General features: G+C 38.8%; 5 protein-coding genes and 1 non-coding gene across 7 annotated transcripts in view; 2 read left to right on the forward strand and 4 right to left on the reverse strand.

Moving 5' to 3' along the window:
• Window positions 1-1276: 1276 nt before the first annotated feature.
• TRNAE-CUC lies at window positions 1277-1349 on the reverse strand. The gene has a single exon. It is a non-coding gene; the product is annotated as a tRNA-Glu (tRNA).
• A 309-nt stretch (window positions 1350-1658) lies between these two features.
• LOC101308119 (60S ribosomal protein L18a-1-like) lies at window positions 1659-4023 on the forward strand. 2 transcript variants are annotated; one of them, XM_004287546.1, is made up of 6 exons: window positions 1659-1847; window positions 2471-2546; window positions 2659-2760; window positions 3198-3321; window positions 3398-3515; window positions 3600-4023. In XM_004287546.1, the coding sequence occupies exons 2-6, from the start codon at window positions 2537-2539 to the stop codon at window positions 3651-3653; spliced, it is 408 nt and encodes a 135-aa protein (XP_004287594.1). In that variant the 5' UTR covers window positions 1659-1847; window positions 2471-2536; the 3' UTR covers window positions 3654-4023. The 2 variants fall into 2 exon arrangements, with proteins under 2 accessions (XP_004287594.1, XP_004287593.1); XM_004287545.1 differs by having other exon boundaries at window positions 1668-1847; window positions 2641-2760.
• A 435-nt stretch (window positions 4024-4458) lies between these two features.
• LOC101308608 lies at window positions 4459-6657 on the reverse strand. The gene is made up of 6 exons (XM_004287547.1): window positions 6454-6657; window positions 6288-6362; window positions 5990-6117; window positions 5279-5732; window positions 4924-5034; window positions 4459-4826 (listed from the first exon to the last, which is right to left on the reverse strand). Exons 1-6 carry the CDS (start codon window positions 6538-6540, stop codon window positions 4764-4766), a joined length of 918 nt encoding a protein of 305 aa, XP_004287595.1. The 5' UTR covers window positions 6541-6657; the 3' UTR covers window positions 4459-4763.
• Window positions 6658-10949: 4292 nt separating this feature from the next.
• On the reverse strand, window positions 10950-11876 carry LOC101306090. The gene has a single exon (XM_004288916.1). It carries the CDS (start codon window positions 11874-11876, stop codon window positions 10950-10952), a length of 927 nt encoding a protein of 308 aa, XP_004288964.1.
• A 3596-nt stretch (window positions 11877-15472) lies between these two features.
• Window positions 15473-17286, forward strand: LOC101306381. The gene has a single exon (XM_004288917.1). The coding sequence runs from the start codon at window positions 15640-15642 to the stop codon at window positions 17284-17286; it is 1647 nt and encodes a 548-aa protein (XP_004288965.1). The 5' UTR covers window positions 15473-15639.
• A 1599-nt stretch (window positions 17287-18885) lies between these two features.
• Window positions 18886-20476, reverse strand: part of LOC101308904 (unconventional myosin-Vb-like) — an 11954-nt gene continuing 10363 nt past the window's right edge. The window contains exons 34-38 of the mRNA XM_004287548.1: window positions 20253-20352; window positions 20092-20148; window positions 19860-19997; window positions 19632-19714; window positions 18886-19522 (exon numbers count right to left, since the gene is read on the reverse strand). Of these exons, the coding sequence (XP_004287596.1) occupies window positions 19399-19522; window positions 19632-19714; window positions 19860-19997; window positions 20092-20148; window positions 20253-20352 (502 nt within the window). The 3' untranslated portion in view covers window positions 18886-19398. The remainder of the gene's footprint in view (window positions 19523-19631; window positions 19715-19859; window positions 19998-20091; window positions 20149-20252; window positions 20353-20476) is intronic.

A 20476-nucleotide genomic window follows, 5' to 3' on the forward strand; every position in this document is an offset into this window, starting at 1 on the left:
TATATATATATATATATATATATATATATATATATATATATATATATATAAAGGGAGAGGAAAACGTAGTCGAAAGTATAGGTGGGACTGGGATACGTGGCTCTGTGTTGCAGTGGGTTTTGTCCGTCTGTAATTGACCGACTGTGTTTGGTAGAGCAGTAGCGTTGAGGAATTAGTGTTGAACGTGGCGTTCTAGAGAGACCTGGTCTATGGAATAGTGAGCAAGATGAGAGGTACATATATGGGCCTAGATTGCTTGCTCTACAATTCTACATGGCCCATTGTAGATTAAAACCCAAGGACAGCATGCATGTTGTGACTGTCTACCCCAATATTAAGACATAGGTTTGGAGCAGCTACGATGGACAAGTGAATCTGACGATTGAGATCTAATTGTCACTCATAATCACTTTAAATTGACATTTAGTCATTCAAGTACTATATCAAACAAGTAAATGGTTTTTTACAATGATAAAGATTTTCGCTACCATATTTTAATTCACAATTGAGGTTAGAAATGATGATCACAAACATGAGGTTGGAATTTGGTTGATTATCACAAATATGAGCTTAGAAATGATGTTCTAGTAGATATGATTACAATTGAGGTGAAACACAATCAAGTTCAATCTTGCCAATCATCTATATAGACTTAAAGTTATATGCTTATACAACTTGATCCTCTAGATTAGATCACCAACTATTAAGTTGCAAGCTCCAGAACTTGAAGTGATGAACAGCTTAAGCTACCTTGCAAGTTAAGTAACTTGAAGGATTACAAAAGCCTTGCTTTAAGATGAGAAAGTTTGCAGTTAGAGCTTTAATGCAATTCCATGAGTTTGTTAATCTATCTATCATAAAAGCATAATGAAGGTTAAGAGTTGCCTAATGATCTCATGCATTACTTTCAATTACATGCAACACCAACACCAACCAAAACCAAAACCCAGGCCACCCACCGTTGCCCAAATTGGCACTCTACTTTCCCCATTGATTCAAGCTTACTACTACTAATACAGTAATGCTTTCTTAGCAATCGGTAGGGAAAAGCATGCACAGATATAGCTATAGTGGTTGAAATGTCTTGAAAACATCTATTACCAGAAAAATAAATTATAAAAAAAGGGTGTTCTTCATATCTTATACACAAATGAACTCAATGAAAGTGATCATGGATTCATATAGGTGGATCCCTGATATTCCAAAAAGAAAGAATGCCCAAAATGAGAGAGAAAAAAGAAAGAAAGAAAAAAAGTGAAACAAAAATGAAAAAGATTTCCGTTGCCGGGACTTGAACCCGGGTCTTTCGGGTGAGAGCCGAATATCCTGACCAACTAGACTACAACGGATTTGATACCTAGTTCATGTTTGTTTTTATAAGTATTAATAATTTGTAGTTAAATTGCCGGCACAGGGCGGCTAAGTCACTCACCAATAAGAACCCAGAGCTCTGTAGAAAAACAAGAGTCAAACAAAGGGCTTAAATGTCTTTTCGTATACATCAACCAATCACATTTGATGATTGCTCCACCTACCATTCTGCAAATAATTTTAACAACAACCGAAAATAATTAATTATTCAACAAAGCGAAATAATACAAAAATACCAAATAAGTATGTTATAAATTCATATATTTATTTCATTTAGTTTTGTTTTTCTCATAAAGAGAGAGAGAGACAGACAAGAAGGGGAGTCAATTTGGTTGAGCTCTCAGTGGTTTAATGTTGAAGGAAGCCTTTGCTTGACATGTAGAAGACCCCTCTCAAATACCCCGAAAAAGACGCTTTCTTTTTGCGTCTTCTACTTCGATCTCTGTACACAGCTCTTTAGAATTCTCAAATCCCAGGTAAATTTTCCTCCTTTTCTTTTATTTGTTTTGTATGTAATTCATGTTGTTCCATGATTTCTTTGTTCTGGGATTTGTGGAATGTGGATAAAGATTGGTGCTTTTGGATAAGTTTTGGTTAGTTCTCGATGGGTTTTCAAGAATTTGTCTTGCTGTTGTTTTGTTTTGCTGTTGTAAGCTTGTTTGAATGATTTCTGAACTGAATTGGGATTGTGCTGTGAATGGTCTAAGTTGTGGTTTGATTTGGAATTGTGGGAAGGTTTTTTAATGCAGAGATGGATACATGTAGAATTTAAAGAATGAAACTTTTTGAGGACCCAATAATTTATTGGATTGATCAACTTTTTGAGGAACCAAGAATTAGGATTCTGATTCCCCATTCATGAGTTGTGTTAATTTCTTCATCATAGCAATGCAACTGAATTTATCTGCAGTGTGCGTTTGATTTTGAATAGTTTCTGACATAGTAAGTCGAGGGGTTGTTAAGCCTTAAAGAATTGCAAAGTGATAGTTTTAAGCTTCGTTCTTCGCGTCTTTGTTTCTGGCCAATCTGCAAGTTTGGTAAAGATGAATGGTTTCTCTCATATCATGATCCTGAAGTGAAATTATATTCTTTGGAACAGGTATATTGAGGTGTGGCAAAGAAAGTCGGCACTTTTGAATCTTCAAGTTCATCAGCTCTAGCAAATATGGATCAAAGTACTCAAACTTCTTTTCATTACACAGCACTATATAATATTTGAACTAACATAGTAAGTCTCATAGATTCATCTATGAACTAACTCTGATTCAGAATTTATTGCTGTTGCAGAAGGTTCGTCAGAAGATTTGAGAACCGACGTTGAGTTAGTGAGATCATCCTCTGAAAAGCAACTTTTGAGACCATCAGCTCGATATTATTCAGTTTTTAAAGGTATGCATATCATGTATGGAATCTTTTGGAGGGCAATTGACAAATGTCACTCTTCCTCTCATGTTTATGTCTCTACCTCTTGAGTCTTTGACAAATTGCAACTGGAATTTAGTATAACCAAGAAATGACATTTTGCTTTCATATTGTATATTTGTACATGTCAAGAGCTTAATCAAGTTGTTCACACTAATAGAGGGATACAGATCTATATGTTTGGATTTCAATGTAATAGTTGGCATGCTTTAATTGATGTTTGTGTTATCCCCATTATTAGACATGCAAGCAGTTGGATCTAAACAAAGCTCAAGAATCTGATTTGGAAAAATATGCATATATATAGCTTCTATTTATATGGGTACACAAGATCTTTATAGAATTTGGATCTTTTATTATCAAGTGTTTATCCAGACAAGTGAGAGGTATTATTGTGATGGTAGGGCAAGCAACAGATGTGGATCCTGAAAAAGGAAGATACACCCTTATTAAAGATGCAGAGGACTTCCCATCAGGAATATACGAGAAACAGCTTCCATGCTTTGGCTGTGGGATAGGATGGTTTTCGTGAGTGTCTTTAACTCCTTATCCCTGATTTATTTCTCCGTTTCTCCTTGTCTCATTGTTATTTCTTGCATTGCAGATTTCTTTTAGGCTTTGCCTTCCCATTGATGTGGTACTATGCTACGGTTCTCTACTTTGGAAATTACTATCGCAAAGATCCTAGGGAGCGAGCTGGACTCGCAGCCTCTGCAATTTGTGTAATTCTCTTTTTATATGTAGATATTTACATTTAACCTCTTGATGTAATTAGCATAACTGTGCAATTGATTTTTGGTTTGCAGGCACTGGTTTGTTCTGTTGTGTTGGTGGTCATACTACTGTTTCTGATATTCTAGCCTTGCGTAATACAATTCAAAGTGTCTTCGGAGGTCTTGGCAAGCATTTAGAAAGCATTGTTGGATTGGAAAGGAGTGTATAGACATGGAGGCTAAAACTTTTGCATAGAAAGGAAGGAAAAAGAAACTGGAGAACAGATATACTCTTACTTGGCAATTCTTCAGATGTCTATTCTTCATATGGATCAACCATATTCATATTTTCTTTTTGTTTTATCAAGTGGATGAAGAGAAACTATGTTTATAAACATTGTAATTACACAGAATTTTATAGTGGTAATATAGAGCTGTGGGAAAGTCCAGGCCTTTTGTTCAATTTGCTGTTCTCCAGGAATTGAGTTGGTTCTGCTGAATACATACCATCTTTAAACTCATTTCCGATCTTTCATAGTACAGCATTCTAATATGCATACCGAGCATCTGGGATTGTATCAGTTTTAGTTCATATGGGTATAGCCGTAGCTATCAGTACCAAGACCAGGGCCACAACACATATTGCCAACCAAAATTAAGGCATGAGTTTTCTTGTTTGTTAGGTTATGATAATACATCTAATCTTTATAGACGTGACTTGCATCAAGGCCGATTATAGACGTGACTTCAAGGTGTAGTTGGATTGTTGGAATATATGCATTTCTACCTTGCAAGTAACCTAAAACCATCAGGCCTCGACCAGCATCTTAAACTAGTTTTCAAGTCATTACCAGACTAAAATATTTTCAGAGCCCTAACCAAAAATGAAGTTTGATACTTTAACATATCCCATGCTAGCTGTCATTTTAGCTTGCAAAGACCTATGATGACAAACAAGAAACCTTCGTTACCAAAGAGGAAGACCTCCAAAAAGGCAGTTAAAGAATGGATGTTCTGTTATGAGACTATTCTGAATATGAGAATACAACAATGACACTGACATTCCTTCTGAAAACTTGTTAAACAGATAAAATGTCCGAGATAACATAATCTCCTCCAAATCCTAGACTCCTAACTCTGCATACAACAAGAGGACCAGCTGACCATCTGGATTTCATTTTGGATTTAAATGGCAATAGAAGGCGAGCAATGCAACATCATGCTACAACTCTCAGTTGCACCGATACCAACTGTAGTTTAATCTTTCACCACCAAGTGAACATACTTGTTCTCAACTCTAAATCTGGAACTTGAATTGATCTGTTACCAAACAAAAACAATGTATCAAAATTACTTTTAAGGTGAAATCAATATTCACACAAACAATAAAAATGACCAAAAGGGTTAGTGGATTAACCTTTTCCTCAAAATTTGTACTCAGGCTTTCTTCATCTTCTGTTATGCCAGATTCCGCAATAGCATCTAGAACAAGTTTTTTCAGTTTTCTCATCTTCAGAACTCCGTCTTTCTGTACCATTCAATGCAAAATGTCAATTACGTATGCACTTAAAAACGGACAATCGTATAATACAGAAAACAAAACAGCTGCATTTTCTTTATCATGATTTCCATCCTGCAGAATGAAAATTCTTCTCATCCCACAAAGTTAATATCCTAAAAGGTGCTGTATTATTCTTTTTCTACAAGTTCTTGAAATGTGTGCATAAAGCACTGCCCGAATTAGTGAGATTTATATTATCCAGAATACTTACCGATTTTAAGGTTGATGTAATCAACTTCTTCCACTTAATTTTTGTCTCATCATCTTCCTTATCTTTCTTCAACTTGGTCTCTTTTCCATTTGTTTCTGCTTTCCCGTTCTGAATCACTTTCTCATTGCCCACTTCCCCAGATGTAGCATCCTTGGTCTTTTTTCTCGATTCATCATTCTTGGACTCTTCTAGCTTTCTCTTTTTCTTTGACAGCTTCCCATTCTCTGCTTCAGAACTTTTATCAACAGCATCAATTCCTGATGCTTCCTGCAATGCAGGTTCTTCTGTTCCTTTTGGAGTTTCCTCAGGTTGGGGTTTTGTATCTGGAGCAGACTCTTCCGGCTGCATAGCCTTTTGCTTGGCAGCATGAATAGCTCGAGCTTTTCCCCTGTGCTTCTTTCCTTCAGCATGGAGCATCAGTGACTGCCTACTGGTCGCATTAGTGTTGCAAAGACTGCACACCAGAGATTGTCCAAAAGAATATGATCAGTTCCCAATCACAAAACTGATTACAGTATAATATCTCATACATATCATATCTACTTAGTTGGTATCAATATCAAAATTGATGATGCATTACGCAGAATTTAGCACCACAAATGCATCGAACAGTTTAACAATACACATTATGAACAACCATGGTAAATTCACATAAACAGATCAATTCCACGCCTGAAGAACACTACCAATAACAATCAGTAAGTGATATACCTACAAAACCACGGCGGGCGCTCAGATAACCCAACAGTAATATCTAAATCAGCTGGCTGCTTCGAATCCTTCTTGGGCTTGGCTCCCCCATTCGATGCTTTCACTTGCCCCTTTGGACCATATTTTTCCTGTAAAACACAAACCCAGAAATAAACCACAAACCAGCCACAAACCAAAGCTCATTACCAACATAAACTAACTATACAATGCATATTTTCAGTAACCCAATGCATAAATGATTACCAGCCCAAAATTAACCAACCAAAACTTATACATAGGCAGACTATAAGAGACTCACCGTTTCAGTAATACACTGGGTGTGACCCTGAACGGTTTCTCTGCTAAACATCTCACCACAATCGATGCATGATAGCTGTAAATATCAACATCAAACAGAGTCACCAATCCAAAGTGAATGAGTAAGAACCACAAGGATAAGCTGAAAGATGAATGTTATGCGATACCTTGCCAGCAGAGCAGGTGTTGAAGTGGTGGGGCAACTTGGGTTTCTTCAGATTGTCTCCACAGTCCTCGCATTGAAACCACACCATTTCTGATTCTGTATGTACAGATTTTACAGACCCAGAAAGAAGAGAGCGACGAGCCGACGACCTCTGTCTCTGGGGTTCAAGGCATTTACTGGAACACTAGGGTTTTTGTGTTTGTGTACCCATTTCGGCCCAACAGAAGCCCAATATAGCACAAAACATCTAAACCAAGTCCATGCTTTGGGATGACGGTTTGTCTAGAATTACCTTTCACAAATCCAAATAGGAGAACAGGGAATAGGAATAAGGATAAACTTTGTATAAGTGATATATGCGATATGTATTACAAGTTGAATGGTATGTATTACAAGTTGAACGGTGGAGATGTGGAAAGATAACCGAAAAGTGTGTCAAATAAGGAACTTCACATTTTAATTTCAGAGCGAAGATCGTTCTGGATAAAGACTGTATATATAAATATTTAATTGAACTTATATTTTTGAATAAGCATATATTTCACACTTCCTCTCCAAAATAAATATCAAAAGGTTGGGGGTCCAAAAAGAAAACCATTCAAAATAAGGGACTTCGTAGCAAATTCTTAAAATGCGGGAAACTCCAGTACTCCACCCCTATAAAACCACCCCCCGCAAATCCCAGTGTCCCTTAAATCCTAGGGCTCCGTCGTCAAAAATGGGAAGAAGAAAGAAGACTCAGTCCATTTCCACCTCACCAGAAGTGAAGAGCTGCTTGGATTCCAATTCCAATTCCAATTCCATTTCAAATTCCAATTCCGATTCCGGCGAAGCCAAATCGAAGACCTCCATCGAGCAACTGGAGTCTCAGATCCACGAGCTTCAGATCTCCCAGTCTCATCTCCACAACCTCATCGCTCTCGAGACTCTACCGGTTTTCCACGGCCGCGCCGGCAACGACAACGCCGTCGACTGGCTCACCGCCACCGAGCGCCACTTCGCCTACCTCGGCATCCCCGCCGCCGACCGAGTCAAGATCGCCGCCACTCGCCTGCGCGGCGACGCGAGCCCCTGGATGTGCTGGTACGAGTCGCGGTACCCGGCGACGGCGCCGTGGTCGAGTTTCCGGTACGAGTTTCTGAGGTTTTTCCGGCCGGAGTCGCTCATCGCCGCCGTGTGCAATCTGGAGCAGAAGAGGTCGGTGAAGGAGTATGAGGTGGAGTTTCTGAGGGTGGCTGCCGGAGCTGGGGATCCGTCGCCGGAGTGGAGCGATGAGGAGTTGATGAGGCATTTTGTTGGTGGACTGAAGGAGGAGATACGGCGGAAGGTGGAGTCGTTTCGGCCCAAAACCCTAGGTGACGCCATGGATTTTGCTCGCAATGTGGAAGCTGGAAATGCATAATGGTATAACTCTTAGCTCGTAAAGACTAATAGATTTGAGTGATGGATTAGAACAGTTAGCTTTGCTCTGATTTGGCAAATTGCAGTTTATATATGAAAGTAGTATATCGCTTATAGTAGGATATATCTAACAACTTCAGTACTTTTATTAGCTACTGGCTAGCAATGTTTTGGGTATAAATTGAAGATGGATTGTGGAGCCATATTGAGGAAGAGGGACATAGACTCTTAATTCCGTAGTGACGAAACAGCTAGGAGTATGATATTTGATTGTAATGAAACAGCTAGGAAGTTGATGCTTCATTGTCATGAACAGCTATGAATATAGTACGAGTAAATGTTGCGACGGATTACAATATCAGTCAAATTGTGTGTTTTGTTTATTTATTTCCTTTATCTTCTTTTTGTTCATACCTTTGATTCTATTGGGACTCTGATTCATAAGCATATCTGTAGCATTCATTTTTCTTGTTCCATGAGGCAACAGAAGTATCCAGAAGGAAAGTCTTCTGCTCTGTGTCGTGATGTGCAATATGTATGGTGTTTTTTCCATGTATGGTTATTCCATGCTGGCTTTGGCTGGAACTCCAGAGAGTTCAGTTTGCTCTTAGAGCAAAAGAATACAAATAAAGTTAGGCAAGTTTTAGTTAAGCATAGAATTGAATGCAGTTATTCTTTTTACATTCATAGCATACGGTGTAGTATATGATGGTCACTTCCTTTGAATTTCATATTCCACTGCATGAGGTGGAATAACCACCTGCTCGAGTTAGTAGGGTGAGCTGTTGTGGGTGACTGGGTGGGGGAAGGTAACTTCATACAACATTCTTCATTTTAGGTCGTTGGAGGAGATGCAGACTTAGGTTACTAGATTATAAGGACATTATGGATTTAAAGACTTTGGGGAATCTAGGAGATGTCTCACACTCACAGGCCAGCCTAAGTCAAATAGCTATGGTTGCATCATACGACATATATTAGTTCTTTTAACTGTAGCAACAGAAGTAATGAAGAAGGAAAGCCTTTTTGTATGCGTTGTAATGTGCAATATGTATGTTTTTTCAGCAATGTGAACTAGCTAGGTTAGACAGAGTACTAATGCTTCACTGTAGATGGAACTCCAGAGAGTCAATATGATGTTAATGAACGAAGAAAGACCAGAGACTAACCGATGTGATGTTATGAAGCCAAAAGTAAGGGTGTTCAACCTACCCTGCCCGACTAAAAGTCCCTTAACCTGCTGTACTGTAAATACTACCCTTTTTCCCGTTCATGGTGACTGATTATATCAGTGCCTAATAGCCTAAAAATACTATAAGAAAAGTGAAACATGAGTCTGGGACACATGCGTCTGATGTTACCAGAGGAATTATGATTGTTGAACAGTGAGCTTTGAAACATTTAATTCCTCTAGCAACAGTCAGTGCATTGCACTAGGTTGAGTCTTAAGTTTTAGCCTTGTCCAAATTAGATCTCATCCAAACTCTCTCTTTCTCTCTTTCCTTGTTTTCCTTTCTTGTGAAATGTGAAGAAAGAAAGAAAGAAAAAGAAAGAAAGAGAGAGTTTGGAGGACTTCAATATGGATCTCTTCCTTGGAGCATAAAGATACAAAATCTGATCTTGATTTTATTTTCTCGTCTTTTCCCGTGTGGTTCTCAAGATTAAAACTAAACAGGGAAAGATGAGAAACTTCAGAACTTACAAGCTAGTTAAACAAGAGAGATGAGAGAGTGAATGATAATTGAGGAGATGGAATGAGTTATAGACTGATATTTCGACACTGAGGTTTAGGCTACTCTAAATGGTCTGTTATGTAGAAGAGTTTTGGATTACAAAAAAAACAGCATGTTCTTAGTGTGAGTTGTTTGCTAGTACATGGTTTGTTGCTAGCTACATCCATGGTGTGTGACTCTGTTGTACTACTGCAGCCGCAGCATGCACTTCCAGCTCTCTTTACCAGAGCCAACTAACATGCATATCAACCTAAGATTTGGGCACACCGCACGCCATATAATTTGGCTTCACTATTATACGAGTTAGAGTCCTTGAAAGTTCAACAAATTAAGAGTGAAATTGCAAATTGGTCCCCGAAATTGAGAAGGAAAGATCTCATTAAGGAAATCAAAAGATATCATCAATTAATATAAGAGTGTGGCTATTGAGACTTTCAAATTTGCTCAATATACCTCTCATGCTCTCCGCATCTCCATTTTACTTTTAAATACAAGCATTTGCTCACTAGACCTCCATTCAAATTTCTAAAATAACCTTGTTTATATTATTCACATATATTTCAATATATGTCTCATTACACCTCTTATTCACTCATTAGACCTCCCATTCTTTTTTTTCTTTATCGATCATCAAAAACTCATTATGTCTAAAATATAAAAAAAATTACTCATTATATTCACTGTAAATGTTTTAATTAAAATTTCATTCTTTAATTTAAGAACGTAAATCTCTTAAAAGTCAAATAACACAAGGTATTTCAAAAACTTATTTTTACTCAACAAGAAAATGTTCTAACATGAATTAGCTTTTCATTTTCTATTTTACCTGCTAAATAACGATCCACGATAACCATTTTTTCTCTATGTAAGTTCTTTTTTTCTCTCTCTCTATTTTATGTAACTCATGATAGATTATTTCAATAATTATTTGATTTTTCTAAAACGATTTTTTTTCTTTCATATAAATTACTTCACCTAGCTTGTATATTTTTTCAACATGTATGATGATATAAATTTATGTCACACGATCGACATTAATCATAGTTTAGCACTTATCAAATATGTAAATGGGTAATAATATATATGTAAAAAAATTAAGAAATTAAAATACATAAGAAAAATTATAAAGAATACAATATATATTATTGAATTGGAAAGTCCAAAATGAATAAATTCATTACTTATTTTAGTATTATTATTGTCCTTAATAGTCATTATGTAAGATGAGTTATCCGTTATTCAATAACTCATAATAAAGTGAGGTCAAGTGAGCAAATTTGGAGATCTCAATAGCTCTTAATATAAATTCAGTAATGTACAGACAAAACAGAAGACATAAATCAACTAAGCTAACTAATTGGTTTTAATCAAAGCAGTTCAATTCCTCTGACATTAGCCTATGTTTGGTCCTTAGTTGTGTCTTCGCCTTGCCCTGAATGGAAGTCCTCAAAACTCTTTCTTTCTTCCTTTGCTCCGCTGTCATTGTCTGTGGATCTCTTCTTTCAGGTATGACCATATTTACAGTGATCTTTTCGATCGTAGGCACAAAGAGTTCTTCACCCACATTGTCATTGCTATTAGGATTGACCTCAAAAAAGCTCTGCAGTTTCTCTTCCTTGGTCATGAAGTTCTCAAATTCTTTCCCTAGAAAACTCTTTAGAAATGCCAGCTGAATCACCTGATACCATGATGTCAATTCCAGCTTTTTTTCACAAACAGTTGGACGTGATATCGGGCAGTGAAGAGTCTTGAAGTACTCCACAACATTCGTGTTCATGTTAAGACTGCTCACTTTCTTCAAAATCATCTCCCTGAGTGTTTCTCGCAACTGCGAATATGGCAAGGTTGTATCATTTGCTCCGTCCCAGAATTTGTCAAGAGCATCAGTCTCGAAAATCAATGCTAGTGCCGCACATGCTGCCCCTTGAACTAATACTTCATCATTGTCCAAGATGTCCATGAAGAAGGAAATTGCACCTCTCCAATTTTGGTTCAGTCGCCATCCATCCGTGCTAGTAAGAAGAAAGCACCAAGAATATATTGCAGCAACTAGGATCTCATGTGACTGCTTCTTTCTGTTGATCACATCATCACTACCGGATTCAGACTTGAAACTCATCAAGAAGTCCCAAATAACCTTCATTCCCTTTTGAGTCTCCTCTGCGCCAATTGCACCAAAAAAGGTGACAACTCCCAAGCATTCCAGCATCTTCGTTGTGTTTGTTCCAGCCTTCTTTAGACAAGCACTGCTGGAAGCTGCATCAAGAAACTCCCTGTAAATCTCAGCCATCTTTTCTTGACAATCAACGGTGATTGAAAGCAAACCAATCACTTGCAACGCATTCTGAACCTCTTTGGTGGAGCCTTTCTTCACACTACATAAGCATCGGTAGAGAAGCTCTACAACATATCTCTTTTTCAGGTCTTCGTGATCCAACTTCTTGTTCAGTAGCTCAATTACTCCGGCCAATGCTTTGGCTCGCTCCGGTCCTCGTTTGTCATACAACTTTTCAATTAACCAGGGAGAGGCTCTTGCAGGTTTAGGTGGTCGTTGAGGTGTTAGTTCCAGAATCACTGCAGCGGCAGCGGCGGCGGCAGCATCATCTTCATCATGTTGTCTTGTTTCGATTTCACGCTTGATCTCGCGTTTTGCTGACACTGGGATTTCTGTATCCTCTAGCTTTTTGCTAAGCTGTTTGGTGTCGATCCTTTGAATACCTTGTTGCATGAGAGTGGAGAAAGCATCTCTTTTTCTTGGGGGAGCAACTTTCTGCCGAGATGCCTTGAAATTTGAAGATGAGGAACTTGATCTCCTGACACAGTTTGAAGGGCCAGAAGAACGGTTGTTACCTCTCATCATCATCATCCTGAGAAATCAAAAGGCCGGTGAGAAATCTTAAGGTTCAGGCAATCTAAAGGTTGAGGCAAGTGTAGAATGAATTGGGAAAGAGTCGTCCTATATATAAAGGGTCTCCTTCTGTTTCCTATTTGCATGGGTTAATCACTACTTCTCCGACATGAAATAGGAGTTGGAGAAGTAGTGGTTGAATAGGAATCCTTTTTACAAACGGATTAGCTGTGATCTTCTCCTAAAAAAAAAAAAAGGATTAGCTGTCTATCTCAACGAAAAAGAAAAACAACAAAACAAAAAAAAAAAGCAATTTCTTGCTACCCAAAAATAAAATTTATTAATCAAAAAAAATTATTAAGCTTGTTTTGGTTGGGCTCCGTTTGTAACAAAAAAAAATTAATTATGAAATTTCTTGAATTTACCCATATGAATCTATATCAAACATCATATGCTATATCGTGCACGAAAATTCTTCGACACACTAAGGTGTAAGGTGCAAGTGAACCGAGCAACTAATATTCAATATTTTGATCCAGTCATTCACGTCGTATTATCATGCATATATTTTAATACCATTAACAAAATTGAAACCCAAAAAAATAGTCATGAATGTTTCCAACACAGGAGGTGAGGACCTGAGGTCGAATAAGATGTACTCTTATTATGAGCGCTTAATTTGATCGGATCAAAAATGAAATTTAAAAGAAGGAATTTAAGGTCTCTAATCTTCATTCCATCTTCACATATGGTGATTTGAGGACTTACACATTAATGGTGCAAGTGCACGTTGGTGCGTGGAATCCGATCCGTTTTTATCAAACCATTCAAACATGATGCGATAATTAATAAAAACCAACTTTTAGCTTAGATTAATTATGGTTAATGCGCCCAAAAATAAATTTCACCAAGTGTTGATCCAAAAGATTTCGGGATCATCAAAACCACTCTCGGTGTCCAAAAAAATAATAGTCATGAAAGTTTTATTTAAATTGACCACACACATATCATTAGTATTGTCACATAACATGGACATCAATGAGAAACTAATGACTTATTATGCTACACTTAAAAGGGAGATGTATGCCCGATGTATGCAACATGACACCAAAGAGAATGACTTTAGTAATTGATCTAATTTCTAAAGTTTGATATATTAGAAGAAATTAAAATGTAGCTAGCTAGCGGGGCTATAGCATGTTCTTGATCATGTGTCAAATTTCCTATTTCCTATTTCTTGCTTCCTATTCCCATTTAGATGTGGTTAATGAACTCCTATTTCCTATTTCCTATTCTCGTTTGGATTTGGTTAATGAATACATAGTTGTTTAAATCAAAAGTTGCTAGCTTAGCCTGCAGCCATGGGACCTTGCTTTCTCTTTGATGAGTTTCATCTACATCAGTATCACTGTTTGAATTTGTAGTCATAAGGACAAGCGTGGGACTTGGATGAACTAAAGCACTAGGATTCAAATTATAGCTTTTCCCACAAACATGTCTTGGTGCTTCTCCCTCTGTGATATTTGTCAACTACTATTATTAATTTGTTGTCACGATCTGATAACTTTCTCAAATTCTGGGTTGCCATTCATCTGATTTCAAAAGTTAACTCTTTGTAAACACATGTTCAAAGTTGCCTTTACACTCTGAACCCAACACCACCCTTAGAAAATTTTGCACCAAATGTTTCTCTCGACTATATTCAGTCGGTTCATAATGTTCATAGCTTGATGGGCGGCCTCCCCCCAATCTAAATACCTGTAACAAAAAAAAATCTCGGACATTAGACGATTACTATATATCCTCAAAAGCTTAAACGAAGTCCGATAAAAAAGAAGACATTAGAAAGAAAAGGAGATGCATAATCAACAGTAAACCCATTGGATACTAGCAACATAGTAAAGCAATAATAGAAATGATAAAAGACGGGGTTGGGGTCTTTTTAAATATGCTGGTTTTGACAGAGTGTGACCTAAAGGCACATTGTTTGTGTTTTATGGTAAAGGTCTAAAGGATATAGAAATCAATGATTGCAACCACGCTCCAATCATTCAAATAATTTAGAAGAAGTAGAAGAAGAAGAAGAAGAAGAAGAATGACATGAAAATGGTCGAGGGCTTTTCGATCTGTCGTATAGGATTACCCGTGCAATAAGCAATATGGAGTTGCTTGCCTTAGAAAAATAATTGAAAAGTGTTCGTATATATATGTACGCATCTTTGGAGGATCATTATTTGGATCGAAAAGACTCATACTTGAAGGTTTTCAAAACTGTTTCTATTTTGGCATTGCATTATTGTTTATTAGAAACCCACTTTGTGGTTGAGGGATTACACTCAACAATCAACTACATAATAAAACCAAAACCGTTTTATTTGTATTGATGCATAGTGCATGATTGAGTTTTGATTATCATAATCCACTTGTTTCCTTCTTAAGTAAATGACATAACCACGTGATTCACACCCCAATTCAAATCTTATTGTTTTAAAATGTATTTCATTTTAAGATAATTCATCTATTGAATGTTATTGGTGTGAATGATTGAGTTGGTGTTTTCGCAAAAATTTGCATTTGATAGGACCTAATAGAAGAACTGCGACCGACATATTTAATAACAATTAACTGATTGATAATTTATTTAGAATCAAGTATTCAATAATGACGAATAAAAGAGAACAATAAAGGGTGCAAGGTGCATCTAACCATAATACTCTACAACATGTTAAGTTTACGATCGAGAAAGAAAATAATAAACTGATTACATAATGATTCTCATAAAACTCATATCGATGTACACTAAAACTAACTATACATGTCAAGTTCAGGTTCGAACGATACCGTTTTTCATGTTTTTGGATGTAATATGCAAACCCTAGTGAATACTTGTATGAAATCACAGATCATGTTATTAGTGACGTTAAGTTTGTGATCGATGTTACAAGCTTTGTTGTTACAGAGAGGTTACGGAATTTAATAACAAGAAACAACAAACGTATAAGCCAGAACCAAAAACATTATTTCATTTCTGTGTGAGACTCGTATCTCTGTCCTTCCCAAAAAGCCAACTCCTTTCCCGGCTGAGTTTATTTCTCATTCTCTTTCTCCACAAGCAAACCCCCCAACTCCAACTCCAACGCCAACCCTTTTATACAAATGCAACCACACCACCACTGAAACACGACCCACCACCACAACTACCACCATGCCTCGCCATCACCGATCCTCCTCCTCCCCCCTCCTCTCTCCGCCGGTCCTCATCATCCTCCTCCCCACCGTCATCTTACTCTTCCTCATCTACGCCATCCCTCCATTTCTCTCCCTCACCTCCCACATCCTCCAGCCCACCGTCTCCGTCAAGAAAAGCTGGGACTCCCTCAACGTCTTCCTCGTCATCTTCGCTATCCTCTGCGGCGTTTTCGCTCGAAAACACGACGACGCCGGCGAGGGCTTGCCTGATCCCGACCACCATCATGTCCATATTCACAATGCTAATTCCGACCCTTTACTTGATAGAACCACCTCATCTCCACAATCAGAATCATCAGTTCTTCATGTTCCACAGCAGCAATGGTTTGGATACTCGGAGAGAACGTCGAGGATGTACGACACAACTCCGGTTAAGACGCCGGAAAACGTCAGCGGCGACGGCAGGCTGAGGAGGAGAAGCTCCTACCCTGATATGAGGCAAGTTGAGTCTTTGTGGGAAACTCTAGACGATACCAAGTCTCAGTTTCGTTTCTTTGATGACTTCGAAATCAGCAACTACAAAACTCACCGACACTACAAAGAGACCACGTCCGATGATGTGAAGGAGATAAAGGTCGATACTTTCGTACTTCAACCTTCTCCAACGCCGCCTCCACCACCTCCGCCTCCTCCGCCGCGCCGTGAGAAACAAAGGACGTATGAAACAGTAGGACGTCGAAGCAAGGAAAAAGTTGAGGAGGTGAAGTTTGAGGAAGTACGATCCACGCCTCCGCCTCCACCACCGCCGCCGAGTACTGTAGCTCCGCCTTCGCCAATGCGGGTAAGATCGGACCAGAAACACGGGAGGCTTGAACGGAGGAAGAGTAACGTAAAGAAGGAGATAGCCATGGTTTGGAACTCAGTTCTGTCCAATCAGAGAAAGAGAAAGAGGAAGCAGAAAGCTACACGAAACATTTACGACACTGCTGCCACTACGGAACCACCGCCGGAACAGTCGCAACCGCCTCCTCCGCCACCTCCGCCGCCGCCTTCCTCGGTGTTTCATAATCTATTCAAGAAAGGAAGCAAAACTAAAAAGGTACATTCTGTCCCAACCGCACCGCCACCTCCGCCGCCGCTGCCGGAAGTTTCAGTACGAACACATCAAACTCGTTCCCGGAGCACTCTCCCGCCACCGGCTCCGCCAACCCCGCCGCGCCCACCTCCGTCAGCCCACTCCCGGCGCCGGCCGCCGTTGCCGACGAAACCAAGCACCTCCTACGAGGTCGACAATGTGAACAGCGGCTGCCAGAGTCCGCTAATTCCTATCCCGCCGCCGCCGCCGCCGTTCAAGATGCCGGCGATGAAATTTTTCGTGAAGGGAGACTTTGTTAAGATACGGAGCGCCCAGAGCTCCCGGAGTGCGTCGCCGGAACCGGAGGAGGTCGTAGCTGATCATGCATTGCCAGCTGGCAAGGAAGAGTCAACGACAACATCGACGGTCAACGTAACTGACGGTGGAGACGGAGCTGGTAGAGCGTCGCCGTCAGTGTTCTGCCCCAGCCCTGACGTTAACACGAAAGCTGACAACTTCATTGCCAGGCTTAGAGATGAGTGGAGGCTCGAGAAGATTAACTCTCTCAGAGAAAAGAAGATGAATTGATCAGAAATTTACCGCAGTAATACTACTGGGTTAAATTTACCATTTTTTACTGGGTTGCACACACATACTTACAGTCAATTTAACACGTTACAGTATGGTACAGACTACAGGGTATGTTACTATGTTAGTGAAGAAAATATGGGAAGGGCAAGCAAACTAGGGCTCTGATAGTGTTTTTTTAGTTCATCTTTTGGAGCACGGTTTGGATTGTTGGTTTGATGATATGATACAACGAGTGTGTATAATTTACTGCGGGCGATGGGTTTCTGGTTGTGATCTTATTTTTTTGCGTCACATCTCGGAGCTCATTGTCAAAATATGGAGTTTGGATTTCGGATTTCTGATGTATTGTTGGTATTGTACAAGATATGTGCTTGAGTTATGAAATTGACCTATTTGAGAGAAGCTTTGTATGAGCAGAGTAGCCCTGAAATCTCTTGGTTCTTTAGTATTTTACTATAAAATGTTCTTGTATGCAATGTTCTCCTTCTCAGGGTGAGAAGGAGAAGCTTGGTTATTCTCTAAGGTAGAAATGTATGAAACTTGGGTCGACATACTAATGAGCTGTGAGGATGGGATCATTGCTTTATGTCAAATTTAAAGAACTGGGGCAAGCTAGGTGGGGAATTGAGGTGGTCTGAAGTGAAAGGGAAGTCACTGATGAAACATAATCCAGTACGGGAAATGATTGCAACAACTTAAATTCAGTAACAGTATGAAGTATGAAGCTCTATTAGGCAAGCCAGGAGACTGTCGGGTACTCGAAATGGGGACCGGAGCCGCTCGACAGACATCTCTTTCAGGACTAGCCTTAACCATCTCGTTGTTTGGTAACTAGCATTGAATCAACAAAAGCTCTTGAAATGTAGTCTGTTACCCAAACGAGCATCTAGGAACAAATCAGAAGCAGACCAAATCCAGCTACCATAACCATCATTTTTGGCAATTTAAGTAAGCGTCGCAGGCCCCATAGCTCACCAATCAAGCACTTGAATACAGAGCAGGAATTGACATAACAGCTCTTGCTCGAGGGGGTCCAAAGTAGTTGTTTGTGGCCGGTGGCATAAATTGAGTACATAGGTTGGGTATCATTTGGACAGTTCAATGCCAGCTTCAATCTTTAGTTTGAACCCTTTGATATGTCACTACGCTCCTTTGATGTGTTACCAAAGTTGGGGGAAACAAATTTGGGCAAATTTATGATACCTAACTATCTGTCACGATCTCTTGATAAATCCAAATCGAGGGATGGGCGGTGGTTTCTTAGTTGTGATAATTCCTTTTCCTTCAGGGTTGAAGGTGTAATGTCAAAACTGATTAGATGAGCTAATATCCCATAATCTTCTATTCACATCAAAAAACAAACAAAAACACATTCTCTCGCTGCATCGGATCCCGATTCCCGACTGACCTAAACAGGAATTCTTATCCATTCATATTCAAAATCTGGAGTTACATAGGAGTAAAAGGTGTTATTACATCCTGGAAGGACTTGTTACAAAAACTCTCTTTACCAAAATGAAGGTCTATCAATTCTGTACGAAACTGGAAACGATAAGTTAGAGACCAAACCTTTCAATAAATCTCACAAACTCAATATGCAAGAGAAAACATAAAACAAAGTCCAATAAATATATGACCTGTGTTGTTGTTATACATGAGGTTCTATCTACTTTTTTAATAAAGAAAAAAAGAATATTACACCACTTAATTACAAATTACTCCCACAACCACCACAAAATAAACGACCTAACAAAATGCTTTCACTCAAAAACCAGTAGACGACCTTCCTTTAAACCCGACAAACAAGAAGCTACTGGGCACCAACAAACAATGCCTTAACCAGGCATTTCATCACATAAATTGTGATATGCCTAACTAACAAATATGAAATACCCTCCCTGTTGATAAAACTCGAGGGAAAAGAATGAACTCGCCCAGCCATCGATCAAACCAAGATCAAAGGCATGAGCTGATAAAACAAGCACTATTCACAAGGATGAGTACAAACGATGAGACTGTATGCACAGGTTTCAGCACATCAATTGATGTACTTCTGCGTTTCGGATATAATGATGTGATTTGTAACATCAGAGACTATGACCATCAACATCACTCTAAGCGAGGGAGTAAGAATCCAAATCCCGAGTGTTCACGAATCAACGGTGGAGGTTCAATGTCGGTTATATCTACTTGTTCCATTGTCTTAGAGATGTCGTCCACCGAGAATGGTATGCTGGATTTAAATTTCATTATAAATTAGCAGCAACAAAAAATTTTAAAATTAAAAATTCTTGAGTTATTAAATACGTGATCACTCTGTAATCAGAACCATGGATTATTACCTTGAGTCGTCATCTAGTAGGAAAGAGCTGCTTACAGCATTGTTGGAATCCTCGGTCATCATGACTCTCATGCTTGATATAACCTATATAACCCAGAAGAGTTTATTTAAAATGTTTTTAAGTACAGAAACAGGTCTGGAAAACTAAAATCCAAGGACAAAGGCAAGAAACTAAAGTACTATATAATGGATGGTATAGATTATTAAATCTTGCGCCAATTGAACTTACATCTGAAGACACACTATGTGTGCCATATTTGTCATCCCAGTACATTGTACTGATCCTGTACAACTGCTGTATGCTAAGCACAGGACAGAGTTCTTTGGTTATTTCATTCAAGGTCTTCTTTGGCTTTTGATGTATGACCTGAATGGTTAAGGTATTTTATAAAGTCAGCTAATTCTGCAATACTAATGATAACAAGATATTGCAATTGAAAGATCAAAGCCATGAATTTTACAAGGAATCCAACAGCCTGCCTGATATGCTTTAACTCGTCCCAAGCTGAGCCTGCATACTGTAGACAAATATTTCAGTTATGCAGAATACAATTGAAGCTCAGAAACCAAGACATCAGAACGCAGCACAAAAAGATTCATAGGAGAGTAGCATGGCTCTTACTTCCTCGCTTGCCCCATAGCACCACTGTTCCAACTCAGCCAATCCGGCTTTTACGAACTCCCCATTACTGAATGAACAACACTCCCGCCGTAACAGAAGACTACAAAACATAATTGAATAGAAAATGACTATTGTTATAGAAAACTGACTAAAAGCACGAGAGAGAGAGAGAGAGAGAGAGAGAGAGAGAGAGAGAGAGAGAGTAGTAGTAGTAGTAGTACTAC

This window comes from Fragaria vesca, linkage group LG1, assembly GCF_000184155.1.
Source record: "Fragaria vesca subsp. vesca linkage group LG1, FraVesHawaii_1.0, whole genome shotgun sequence".
NCBI lineage: Eukaryota > Viridiplantae > Streptophyta > Magnoliopsida > Rosales > Rosaceae > Fragaria > Fragaria vesca.